The sequence below is a fragment of the Moschus berezovskii genome, chromosome 15 (assembly GCF_049115385.1).
Source record: "Moschus berezovskii isolate FMDL1 chromosome 15, NW_MosBer_1.0, whole genome shotgun sequence".
NCBI classification, from domain to species: Eukaryota; Metazoa; Chordata; class Mammalia; order Artiodactyla; family Moschidae; genus Moschus; species Moschus berezovskii.
The window spans coordinates 66,458,335-66,472,442 of NC_142474.1; the positions used below are offsets into that span (position 1 = coordinate 66,458,335).

Genomic DNA, 14,108 nt, shown 5'->3' on the forward strand with positions numbered 1-14,108 from the left:
TTTAATAGTATTTGCCAAGGCATGAAACTCAGAGCAGGTACATGTGAATTTCCATGCTATAGTTCTTACATTATATCATTAACTCAGTAGAAGAAAGATGCTCTTTGGAAAACAAACCAGTGCAAAGCATGTTTTAAATAAGCACAGACATTCCGCATGCCATACGCTTTCAGAATACTTGCTGCCATCAGTGAAGCTACATGGATGTTACAAACTTAGCTGAAACTGTCAGTAACTTACTCCAGAGAGAAGTTGGGGATGTTCTCCACACCGGTGTCAGCATGGCCCACAGGTTCCACGCGACTGCTGTCTTCCTCTGCGACATCCTCATCCTAAACAAAGAGAAGCACACCCTGGGTCAGGTTTATTCTTAGAAAGTGCATGAAAAAAACTGGATAAAACTGGACTCTCACAGGCATTATGATCACATTAACTACATCTCTCGTCTAGTGAGGATGACCTTTAATGATAACATGGGTTTGAACATGTGAAAAGTTGCATTTTAAAGCAGTAAGTCTCCCGAGTTAGTATATCCCAGGGGGTGAACAAGATGCCTTTCCAATAAGGAAAGAAAACATTAGGACTTATACCTGTGTTGACTTCTTATCATTTCTACTTCACCTTTTGGTATATTTAATATGTAAAAATCAAACCCAAGATGGCGGAGCAGAAGGACATGCGCTCATTTTCTCCTGCAAGAATACCAAAATTGTAACTTGCTACTGAACCACCATCGACAGGAGAATGTTGGAACCCACCAAAAAAAGATACCGCACAATCAAGGGCAAAGGAGAAGCTGCAACAAGATGGTAAGAGGGACCCAATCACATTTAAAATCAAACCTCATACCTGCCAGAGATGGCTGGAGGGAACAAACAAAACCTGTGTGCACCCAGACCCGGGGAAAGGAGCATTGACTCCCACAAGAGACTGAGGCAGACCTGCCTTTGAGCATTTGAGGGTCTCTTGCAGAGGCATGAGTCAGCAGTGGCCTGCCACAGGGACAGAGGCTCTAGCAACAGCAGTCCTGGGAGTTGCAGCGTGTGGCATTAAGTCCTCTTGAAGGAGGTGACCATTAGCTACACAATAGAGCCACCAGGCGAGCAACTCACAAACTGGAGAACAGTTATACCAAAGAAGTTCTCATACAGCTGGGAAAGTTCTAAGCCTCACAAGAGACTTCTCTCACACCTGTACATGACTACTGGAAAAACCGTACCTTTGACTATATGGACCTTTGTCGGCAAAGTGATGTCTCTGCTTTTTAATACACTGCCTAGCTTTGTCATAGCTCTTTTTCCCAAGGAGCAAGCGTCTTTTAATTTTATGGCTGCAGTCACTGTCCCCAGTGATTTTGGAGCCCAAGAAAATAAAGTCTGTCACTGTTTCCATTTTTTCCCCATCTATTTGTCATGAAGTGATGGGACCAGATCCCATGATCTTTGTTTTTTGAATGTTGAGTTTTAAGCCAGCTTTTCCACTCTCCTCTTTCACCTTCATCAAGAGGCTCTTTAGTTCCTCTTCACTTTCTGCCATTCAAGTGGTATCATTTGCAAATCTGCTGCTGCTGCTGTTGCTAAGTTGCTTCAGTCGTGTCCGACTCTGTGCGACCCCACAGACAGCAGCCCACCAGGCTCCCCTGTCCCTGTGATTCTCCAGGCAAGAACACTGGAGTGGGTTGCCATTTCCTTTTCCAATGCGTGAAAGTGAAAAGTGAAAGTGAAGTCACTCAGTCGTGTCCAACTCTTAGTGACCCCATGGACTGCAGCCTACCAGGCTCCACCATCCATGGGATTTTCCAGGCAAGAGTACTGGAGTGGGGGTGCCACTGCCGTCTCCATTTGCAAATCTAAAGTTGTTGATATTATATAATATCCCTGATGGCTTAGCGGGTAAGAAATCTGCTTGCAATGCAGGAGATACAGACTAGATCTCTGGGTCAGGAAGATGCTCGGGAGGAGGAAATGGCAATTCATTCCAGTATTCTTGCCTGAAAAATTCTATGGACAGAGAAGCCTGGCAGGCTACAGTCCAAAGAGGGTCACAAAGAGTTGGACATGACTGAGTGACTAAGCATACTTGCATGCATGCATACTACTGCTCTGAATATATTACTACAATGTTATACAAATAAATGTACATTACACTGGGGACAGATATTTAATATTTTAGTAATCCAAACATTTGAGACCATTATAAATTTTAAAGATTAGCACAATCTTCAGTCCAACTGTCATTTCCCTAGTTCCTATTAACACAGGTTGTCAAAATGAACATGAAGTTAGTACAATCTTAGACTTAAACACTTCAACCTGTGAAATGTCACGTAAAGTTATCCTAAGCCCATTGACTGATCGTTTAAAGGCAGTAAGATCTTAGCCATGAAGAACCACTTCTGTTTACTTCTGTTACAAAGGACCAGGTGCACGAAAAGGGACAAAGAGAAAGCTAACCAACTCCCAGTATTGTACTCTTCCTTTCAGAAAGGCAGTTTTTCAGTTCGTAAAAGAAAAAAAAAATTATATTCCAACATGTTGTAGAAATTGAGTAAATATGCCAGTGCTTCAAAAAGTACATGTGGAATAAATGTGATGGTTCATAAAAGTAAATGAAATGTCACCCAAGAATATACCTCTCTTTGTCATCTTGTCCACTGTCATTCCACTACGCAGTTCACTAACAGTGATGTTGGCTTTGCAGGATCATCTGAATAAGGATAAACACGTCTGATGACATCAACGGTTTTATTATTCAAATTACAATACTTAGAAAAGACTCAGAATCTCCAAACACAGTGGCTAAGAGGCTCACGTGGGCTTGACTTTGGCTCCACAGTGTCTTATACCCAGCAGGTAGTATGCATGAAATGAAAACAAAATCATCCTCAGGAATCTCTGGGGTAACATGCTTTCAAATACAACTCAATAAAATTTATTTAATTTACATCTTGGAGGTTTATGTGTATAGTTTACATACCCATAATTTGTTAGGTTTATCTTTTTCTACTATACAAACTTGATAACAGTGAGCTTATATATGAACTTATTAAACCACCTAATGAGAGTCTACCACTACAGAAAAATTGTATATTTTTAACTCATAGTATAAATGTATAAGCCATTAACAGAGACATCAATCAACAAAATGATAAGCAATGGCTCTAAGTTCAAGATAGAGCATCAAATGATATTTCAAGTCACTAAGGCGATATGAAGGCAAGGTAGTTGGTAATGCCCAATTGACATTTTTTCTGAGAACCCAGAAAAATAAGAAGCTGGATGTGCCGAGTTCTTCTATGAGTTTAGATAGACTTCATGCATCTTCAATGGTGGAGCACTGTGTGAGGCTAAGCTACTTGAAGACTGATGATCCTGTGCTTTGAGGGGCTCTATTATGTCCTTCTTAGTCATTTATCTCTTTTAAGAACCATCACATAGTACATTTCAAAGGTGAACCAGCATCTTGAACCTGCCTAAGAGTCACACTTACAATGTAAACAACAAACTCCCAAAATTAAGCTTTTCCATTGGGAGTTGGGATAGAGAGGAAAGAAACACAGTATATGAATCAGATGGAAAACATACAAATAGTTTATGGGTTAAAGACATTTCGTTTCAGGATTCATTAATAATTTAAGCACTGCTGAAACACCACCACGATATACAACTAGCAGAAATACCTATGCAGCACTGGGAAATAGCCACATAAATTAAATGCCCCAAACCACAGTGATGAAACAGAAACTGATAATTGACACATTCACTGTTCCCACAGTGGCCATTATCAGGGCCCCAAGAGCATGGAGAATATTATTTCATGTCACTGCATATGGTGTTCAGTTATTTTGCAAAATTCACTGCCCTGAGGCTGGGCTGCAGTTGCTGTGGGAACTACAGATTCTGAGTGTGCACACATCAAACTCCTATACTGCTCTACTTTGTTGTTTTGTATTTTTAAGAGCTGCAACTGAGCAAAGTCACTTTTAGCAGGAGTCATACACTGAATTCCACTGTAACCATAGTACATGAAGCTCAGTTATGAAATATGTCAAAAAGAAGGCCTAGAGTATTAATTTAAACTACGCAGTGTGAAAAAAATTTGTCAGGTGAGTCAGTGTACTTTTCGTCCTATCCCATCTTTTTTCAGTAGAGAATAGTGGTTGAGAGCTCAGTTTCAAAAATTAAACAGACATGGATGTGAAACTGTGAGTGTGCCATCTGCCAATTTTACATCCTTAAATTTTAAGTTATATACCCCTTCTGTATTTCGATTCCATCTTCTGTAAACTAGGAACAATAAAACCATCTAATTCTTCTTAAGATTACTGAGAGGAATAAGTAAGATAAACCCATGTCACAAATCATAACATAGTACCTGACAAATGGTAACTGACAATAAATGTTAGCTGTTATTGAAAAGAAAACAATAAATATATGACATATAAAACATACCTCAGTAATGTTTTAGGGTTCAGTTCAGTTCACTTCAGTCGCTCAGTCGTGTCCGACTCTCTGCGACCCCATGAATCACAGCACACCAGGCCTCCCTGCCCATCACCAACTCCCGGAGTTCAAACTCATGTCCATCGAGTTGGTGATGCCATCCAGCCATCTCATTCTCTGTCATCCCCTTCTCCTCCCGCCCCCAATCGCTCCCAGCATCAAAGTCTTTCCCAGTGAGTCAACTCGTCGCATGAGGTGGCCAAAGTATTGCAGTTTCAGCTTTAGCATCAGTCCTTTCAGTGAACACCCAGGACTGATCTCCTTTAGAATGAACTGGTTGGATCTCCTTGCAGTACAAGGGACTCTCAAGAGTCTTCTCCAACACCACAGTTCAAAAGTATCTATTCTTCGGCGATCAGCTTTCTTCATAGTCCAACTCTCACATCCATACATGACCACGGGAAAAACCATAGCCTTGACTAGACGGACCTTTGTTGGCAAAGTAATGTCTCTGCTTTTTAATATGCTATCTAGGTTGGTCATAACTTTCCTTCCAAGGAGTAAGTGTCTTTTAATTTCATGGCTGCAATCACCATCTGCAGTGATTTCGGAGCCCAAAAAAATAAAGTCTGACACTGTTTCCACTGTTTTTCCATCTATTTGCCATGAAGTGATGGGACCAGTGCCATGATCTTTGTTTTATGAATGTTGAGCTTCAAGCCAACCTTTTCACTCTCCTCTTTCACTTTCATCAAGAGGCTTTTGAGTTCCTCTTCACTTGCTGCCATAAGGGTGGTAACATCTGCATATCTGAAGTTATTGGTATTTCTCCCAGCAATCTTGATTCCAGCTTGTGCTTCTTCCAGCCCAGTGTTCCTCATGATGTACCCTGCATATAAGTTAAATAAGCAGGGTGACAATATACAACCTTGACGTACACCTTTTCCTATTTGGAACCAGTCTGTTGTTCCATGTACAGTTCTAACTGTTGCTTCCTGAACTGCATACAGGTTTCTCAAGGGGAAGGTCAGGTGGTCTGGTATTCCCATCTCTTTCAGAATGTTCCACAGTTTATTGTGATCCACACAGTCAAAGGCTTTGGTATAGTCAATAAAGCAGAAATAGATGTTTTTCTGGAATTCTCTTGCTTTCTCCATGATCCAGAGGATGTTGGCAATTTGATCTCTGGTGCCTCTGCCTTTGCTAAAACCTGCTTGAACATCTCGAAGTTCACGGTTCACATATTGCTGAAGCCTGGCTTGGAGAATTTTGAGCATGACTTTACTAGCATGTGAGATGAGTGCAATTGTGCGGTAGTTTGAGCATTCTTTGGCATTGCCTTTCTTTGGGATTGGAATGTTGACTGACCTTTTCCAGTCCTGTGGCCACTGCTGAGTTTTCCAAATTTGCTGGCATATTGAGTGCATCACTTTCACAGCATCATCTTTCAGGATTTGATAATGTTACACAATTATAAGATATTTTAAGAGTATATATTCACCCTTTCATACTTTATGCCTCGCAGTAAAATTTAATATTAAACATATTCAGTTCAGTTCAGTTCAGTTCAGTCGCTGAGTCGTGTCCGACTCTTTGCGACCCCATGAATCACAGCACGCCAGGCCTCCCTGTCCATCACCAACTCCCGGAGTTCACTCAAACTCACCTCCATTGAGTCGGTGATGCCATCCAGCCATCTCATTCTCTGTCGTCCCCTTCTCCTCCTGCCCCCAACCCCTCCCAGCATCAGAGTCTTTTCCAGTGAGTCAACTGTTTGCCTGAGGTGGCCAAAATATTGGAGCTTCAGCTTTAGCATCAGTCCTTCCAATGAACACCCAGGACTGATCTCCCCCTCAGTTAAATATAGAATGTATCATATGCATTTTAGAAAGTGGCATAAAACCCATAATTTCTTGCACTTTGCTGTATACAAAGTACTTTCATAATAAAAGGGTTTCAGAATGAGGAAACATATCAAAAATTATAAACAACTAAAAGCTGCATTGTTGTTGTTGTTGTTCATTCACTAAATCTTGTCACCCCATGGACCATTAGCATGCCAGGCTCCTCTGTCCTCTACTATCTCCTGGAGTTTGCTCAAATTTTTGTCCATTGAGTCAGTGATGCTTTCTAACCTTCTCATGCTCTGCTGCCCCATTCTCCTGTTGCCTTCAATCTTTCTCAGCATCGGGGTCTTTTCCAATGACTTGGCTCTTCACATCAGGGAGCCAAAGTACTAGAGCTTCAGCTTCAACAACAGTGCTTCCAATGAATATTCTACAATCCAATAAATGGCAGGAAAAAGAAAACACCATGGGTTGCTAGGTGAGGAAATTTTCAGAGAGGAAACAGATGTGAAGACCTGTGGCAGGGCTATGATTTCATCCTGCTTGAAAGCTCTAAGTTAGCCTGCCACATGTAGCTTCATGGGTGTCACAGAGGACACCCTGGTTCAGAGACAAAGGACAGTTCATTACAGCAATGGCATTAGCCAGAGTATCATCCATTTCTGTACTGATTCCTAAGCTAAAATTCTCAAAGTTGATACGCAGAGGGCCAGGGGACATTGGTCTACACAGGAGAAACTAAGCCCAGGGAACTGGAACCCTTTACACAAACAGTTCGCATGCCTGCTCACTCCTTTGGTGGGAGACACCATGTCTGTCTTCCAAGGCTGTTTTCTGTACACACATCACTAAAAGAAGAGTGCAGCACAAAGGCCTTCATTCTCAAGATGTACAGAAATGCAAAGGAACCATGGGAAGTTATCTCCCAATAACAGAATTTAATCTGAGCACTGCCAAGTGGTAGCATCTTTAGGCCCCTGGGGGAGGGCATGGCACTCCAGTATTCTTGCCCGGAGAATTCTACGGACAGAGGAGCCTGACGGGCTACGGTCCAGAGGGTTACAAAGAGTCGGACACAACTGAAGCAACTGAGTGCGTGCACACACACACACACACACACACACACACACACAGCATTTGTATGATCGCTAGCAAACTAAAACTGGGAACATGATTAAGACATGCTCTATGATAAGAATGTCTTTTGAACAGTAAAACATTAAATTCTACTACATGAAAGAGTTAAACCCTCTATATCAAGGGAAAAACATATTTTTCAACATAGAATAATATGCCCAACCAAACAAAACAAAAATCAAGTGTGCAAAGTTAAAAAAAAAAAAATCAATCTGACAAGCAAAGTCTTTACTTTCCCTGGTCCCTTTCCTATAAAATTATTTTTGGATGTCTTCCAGTAAAACCCAGAAAACTCAATGAGACAATGGACAGAACCCAAGGTAAGTCCAGAATATGGTGACGGTCCAGAGAAGATTAGAGCAACAGGATGCAGAGGTCTGGGAAGCCCGTCTCCATGAGAAAAATCATAATAATAATTACTCTGATATTGTTTAATATTTGGGAAATATTTTCAGAGACCTGATAGAGAATGACGGGGGGTAGAGGGGAGGACACAGATTAAAGATATAGACAGAGAAAACAAACCAAATCATCAAAATGCCAAAGCAATTAGCTCCAAGAACAGCAAAGGAAAATGTGTAGGAAAGGAAACGTAATCAGAGAACCCACTCGGCTATGCCGTGAGCAGTTCTCACATCACCATGTGACACTGGGTATTGATTCCACTTGGAATTTTCATGTAACAAGACTTAGAGGAGGGGAATCGGGAAGGTAAAAGTGGCCTTAAAGGGAAAACGTCTCCACAATGACAAATCAAAAGATGTCAATAGCTGCTGCTGCTGCTGCTAAGTCACTTCAGTCGTGTCCGACTCTGTGTGACCCCATAGACGGAAGCCCACCAGGCTCCCCCATCCCTGGGATTTTCCAGGCAAGAACACTGGAGTGGGTTGCCATTTCCTTCTCCAATGTGTGAAAGCGAAAAGTGAAAGTGAAGTCGCTCAGTCGTCTCCGACCCTTAGCGACCCCACGGACTGCAGCCCACCAGGCTCCACCATCCATGGGGTTTTCTAGGCAAGAGTACTGGAGTGGCTTGCCATTGCCTTCTCCAGTGTCAATAGCTAGTAACCAAAAAACAACAGCATAAATATTTTATTCAGAAACATGGAAGTAAATACCAGAACCAACCAACGTCTGCATAAATTGGGAGTTGCTGTTCTAGTGAGAGCGCCTGGGGGAACACAGAGAGTGCTGGTTTTTTCATTAAATGCCTTCCAGTATGCTGTATTTAATTTTAATGTAAATCTGGCACCAGGTTTAGTTCAAACAATAAAAGATAGGAAACCCAGCGTGCCAGGAAGGCAGTATCGTGCTCGTGTCCCTGAAAGGTGCCTTCCTGGAAGATGCCCACGACCTTCTCCTGTGGGTCCCCCAGATGACAGTTCAGGTGCACAGGAATACACTTCTAGGGGCTGGATGCAAAGTGCTACCTTGGCTCAGGAGACTCCTGCCTCAGAGAAGCCAGTATGTCTCATGACATCACCAAAGGGACAGCTGCTTGTCAGATATTTACAGTTTTTCCAGTCCAGATAAAATTTACCAATCAGAATAATTTAATTACCATAACAAGATTGTTCACAGAAACCTTTATCAGGTTTCCAGGAAAACGGAACAAAACAAAACCAAAAACCTCACCAAACTTTATATTCTTGTGCAGAGGGGGAAATAATTTTTGTTAACCCTTTATCTGTGATATAATACTGATCTAAGCAATGTTTTTAAGATGGAAGAGTTAAGTAGTAAGAGGAGAGAGAAAAAAATGAAATTAGGCTAAATCCCTAATTATCTTTTTAATTTCAAAAATTATCTAGTTGTATTTTTTCCTTCTTGGGCACTAAATATTTTCTCTATATTCACAGATTTCTGTTAATGATATCCAAAAACTTAAGTGGATACTATTGCAAAATAGTACAGAATGGGTAGTTAGAACACTTAAAATCTGAATCCTGCTTCCATCATTCATAGAAGAGGATAAACTTTGTAATCTGTTTGTTTACAAAACAAGGAAAATTGTCTGTTTTATGGAACACAATAAAAATTTACCCAGAAAGCAATCACCTGCATCTCTGCATTCGTACTCTTGAGTTCTGAGGATATAAATATTTTGAATAGCTATTACTTTAAAGAAAAGCCTACAATTTCAAGAAATAATTTAATTACTATCTAAATGTTTTTTAAAAACTTAAGTTATACTTGTTTACTTAAATTTCCAGCATACCAATCTTTGATTTTTATGTTTAGGAAGTAAGAAAGGAAAAGAAAGTTCTGATGATATCTTGCTAAATAAATTTACAATATTCTTCCTCAAATGTTGTTATTATTATTTTTCATGTAAAATAGTTTAACCAGTTCAATTACACTGCCTCACAAATGCTCAACTAAATGATCTTTTTCACCTTTTTCGAGTTTTGGAATTCCAAAATTTTCCAAACTTAATGAGAGATACATTAACTCTTAGTGAGCCATAGCTTCCAAAGAAAGTATTTACTTGAATGTTGACAGTATGAATTAAACCACTTTGGGGGATCACATTTGGTGGAAAATAAATTCTGAGGTGAATCTGTTTCCAAGTCCCCTGAGTATCACAAATTGGATTCCAGAAAGCTTTTGTGTTAAGGTTGCCACTATTTGATTAACTAGCCTAATCCCCAGGGAAAAATAATTTTCCATCATATGTGGAAAACAACTGAAAACATTTGGGGGGGGGGGGCGCCGGTGGATTTCACTGTTGAAAATGATAAACCTATAAGCAAACGTCCAAAGAAATAAAATCAGGAAATGTGTAATATAATTTTATTTAAAGATCATTGTATTCTACTAGAGTGAAAGCACTTTAAAAAAAATTAGAAAAGACAGTACTACATAATAAGCAAGACTTTTAAAAATAAAACTGTCTTCTTGTATTATAGAGGGAAAATAATAGCTCTTATACCTTCAAAGGCAGTGCAGTTCATCTTAATATAAACTTGCTCCATAGAACTCCAGAGTTCAATGTCAAATAACTTTGGATTAAATGAAGAATAATTCAGTACCTGTGATGTTGAATAATATATGTGAGTTGCCCACCCTCAACAGGATGCCTAACACCCTCATCTCAAGTTAATACTGATCAAATGGAATGGCAAACACAGTCCTGAACATAGTCCATGAAATTTCCATTTCCCACAGAAATGAAACATTTCCTGTCTTGAAACATACACAACATGACTCCATACAACCCAAGGCAAGAGAAGAGTCTTTTAGAAGAAGAACAGATGGTGCTGATTTATGAAGCTATCTAACCACAGAGAACAACAAATAGTATGTATCTTTGCACCTGTTAAATGCACAGTGGAATCCTGAAATTAAGTTTCAAAATCTAGGCTTGTTTCTTATAGATCATTAGAGTTTCTGGGGGTGGAGGAATCCTATCAGGCATACTTAGTCTGACATCCAGTCATATGCAGGAATCTTCCTCCATGATTCCTGTGCTCCAAGACAAACAAAGGAAGCCTTACCAAGTATCACTGGATTCAATAACTAACTCCAGCATCCCACCTGCCTGACTCCTAACATATTTATCCCAAAGACTTGACCACTATCACCACTTCAACAATATGGAAGTTATTTCTTTCACAGGAAGTAGCTCTCACTGCTCAGATTCCCTGCTGCTGCTGCTAAGTCACTTCAGTCGTGACTCTGTGTGACCCCATAGACAAAAGCCCACCAGGCTCCCCTGTCCCTGGGATTCTCCAGGCAAGAACACTGGAGTGGGTTGCCATTTCCTTCTCCAATGTGTGAAAGTGAAAAGTGAAAGTGAAGTCGCTCAGTCATGTCCGACCCGTAGCGACCCCACGGACTGCAGCCTACCAGGCTCCTCCGTCCATGGGATATTCTAGGCAAGAGTACTGGAGTGGCTTGCCATTGCCTTCTCCAATAAAAATCTAAACAACAACAAAACATCTAAAGAAGAAAAAAGATCACTGGTAATTTGCTATTTATTTACTCCTAACAAGAGTAAAACCTTTGTAAGTGAGGTTTTCAGGCAATGAAGAATTTTGAGCATAACATAGGAAAAAATATTACAAGGAAATGATTACGTCTGGAGCTCCAAATTGTACATCATAATAAAGTTCTTCCACCACTGACAATTTCCTTCTGCTTATCCAAACCCACAGATTTTGCTGCCAGCAAGTTGTTACCACACACCAAAGGCTAAGTGTACCCATTAGGTAACATGATTTTAACCAGCGTAATCAATCTGGTTCAAGTGTGGCTTCCTTATCAGACTAATACCCATTGGTTTCTTTTGAACATTCCCAAAAAAAATACTCTAACTTATGGATTGTAGAAACGTACTGATTTTGTGATCTGACCAATTTTGCTGTTCTAACATTTAATCCTTACAGAGGTGACATTTTAAAATGCTTTATCTTCAGGGTGAAATAAGCGTAATGAGTAAGTAAATATCTAGATTTGTATTTAAAAAACAATTTATAACTATTTCCTCTCAAAAAATCAATTTCTCCCTGGTTTAATAATGATTTCAAAATTAATCATCAGTTTGTTAATGTAGAAACTTGTTGTTCAGTTGCTCACTCGTGTCAGACTCTTTGCGACCCCATGGACTGTAACACACAAGGCTTTCCTGCCCTTCAATAACTCCTGGAGTTTGCTCAAACTCATGTCCATTGAGTTGATGATGCCATCCAACCATCCCTTCTCCTCCTGCCATCAATCTTTCCAGCATCAGGGCTTTTCCATTCATCATCAATCTTTCCATTCATTAAAAGGCTCTTTCGTTTAAATAAACTTTTACTTAAATCAGTAAGAAAGAAAAAGTCTAAACAAATATTTCTTGCTACACATAAGGACAAATCACTTCTTTGAAAGGCAAGGCACTTATGAATTTTAAATTTTATAAATTTTAATTAACAAAAATGATAATTGCTGGTATATACTGAAGACTTCTGATGTGCCAATTACTAAAGAACACACTTCTCTAGTCCTCAATACAACTTCAATTTAATCAACAATACAACCCTTAAAATATATTTCAGTAAAAAAAACAGATGGGATCTTCTTTGTGAATTAAGTTTCTGCTAGTCTTTATTCAATTATAACTGAGCAATGTAACCATGTGATAAGTTCACAAATCTTTGAGCACAACGTAACTTGGATAACAGAGCTGTGTTGCTGACATGTAAAGTATTCTTTAATAAGTTTACTGAATGCTCTACATGAAATTATAACTAGACATGTAATGGATCCACCCAGTACATTAATCTAAATTAAAGAAATACAACATTCTCCATCTCATGAGCTTGCTGGAATAGATTCATGGCTATCACTGCATGCAAAGCATCCTACCTATTAAAGCAAAATTTTTAGGAAAAAGAGAAAGAACTAATTTTATGAAACATCTATAACACACAACAAACTGCCTATACAATCTTTCATTTAATCCTCACAACAAGGCAGGAGTTCTTATTATGAAGAAATTAGGCCTAGAAAGGATTGCAGATTTCTCTGCAGCAGGAGCCCTATGATTTTGAGAATGCTCTTATGGCCTGTGGTCTTCGGTTTCACACTTTACAACCCAGAGAAGAGGAACCAAGCACAATTCAGTACTGGATGTGACCCTCGCCAACTAGTAAGTCAGGGCCAGGGTCTGTAAGAAAATATGATAATAATCATGTTGTAACAAATATTAAACTCTGAACATATAATAAGGTACTTTCAAATAGAGTGAGAATTACTGTTAAAATATTTCTGTCTATGAATTTTCATTTTAGGCTGTTGTTCAGTAGCTCAGTTATGTCTGACTCCCTCTGATCCCATGAACTGCAGAATGCCAGGCTTCCCTGTTCTTCACTATCTCCTGGAGTTTGTTCAAACTCATGTCCATTGAGTCAATGATGCCATCTAACCATCTCATCATTTTAGGAGAAACATGTAAATAATGGTTTCCTAGGTGGTGCAGCATTAAAGAATTTGCCTGCTGATACAGGAGACCTGGGTTTAATCCCCGGGTCGGGAAGCTCCCCTGGAGAAGGAAATGGCAACCCACTCCAATATTCTTGCCTGGTAAATTCCATGGACAGATGAGCCAGGTGGGCTTATATAGTCTATGGGGTCACAAACAGTCAGACACGACTGAGCAAACAGCACACATACATACATATAAACAATGAACATCAGGAAATCTTACCAGTTATTACATTTGGATGGCAGTGATTTTTACTGTGTCTTTATAACATTAAGTATTTTTACAATGAGCATAAAATCTTTTAAAAATAAAGGGCATTTTTATTTTTAAAAAAGTTACAAAACTTTCATAAATTGCTTTTTATTATATGATATCACTACTTTATAACTCCTTTTAAAAGTGACTCTACAAAGAATTAAGGATCTAGAAAGAAAATTAGAACATTATAGGGAAGTAAAAAATGGAACTGGGCATTGACACTGAATGTATATCATACTGAATCAGTTCCAGCAGAGAGTTGTTGTTGTTTTCTTAATCATTTTGGTGTAGTATCTGAATGGTAGAAAAGTTTAAAAAAAGAAGATTGGTAAGATGCTATATCAAATAAATTAGAAGAAATTTCAATTAAAAAAAATCAAAAAAAGAGTAAAGAGTAAAGAAGAGTCCCTACAAGGCAAGTTCATCACTGAGCTTTGTGGTCCAAAAAAACCTCACATC

The 14,108-nt window shown here is 39.4% G+C and overlaps 1 protein-coding gene across 11 annotated transcripts in view; it reads right to left on the bottom strand.

Moving 5' to 3' along the window:
* PARD3 (par-3 family cell polarity regulator) overlaps nucleotides 1-14,108 on the bottom strand; it is a 601,533-nt gene that overhangs the window by 267,534 nt on the left and 319,891 nt on the right. For all 11 annotated transcript variants that reach the window (XM_055428032.2, XM_055428014.2, XM_055428024.2 and 8 more), the window contains exon 6: nucleotides 241-332. In XM_055428032.2, the coding sequence (XP_055284007.1) occupies nucleotides 241-332 (92 nt within the window). The remainder of the gene's footprint in view (nucleotides 1-240; nucleotides 333-14,108) is intronic.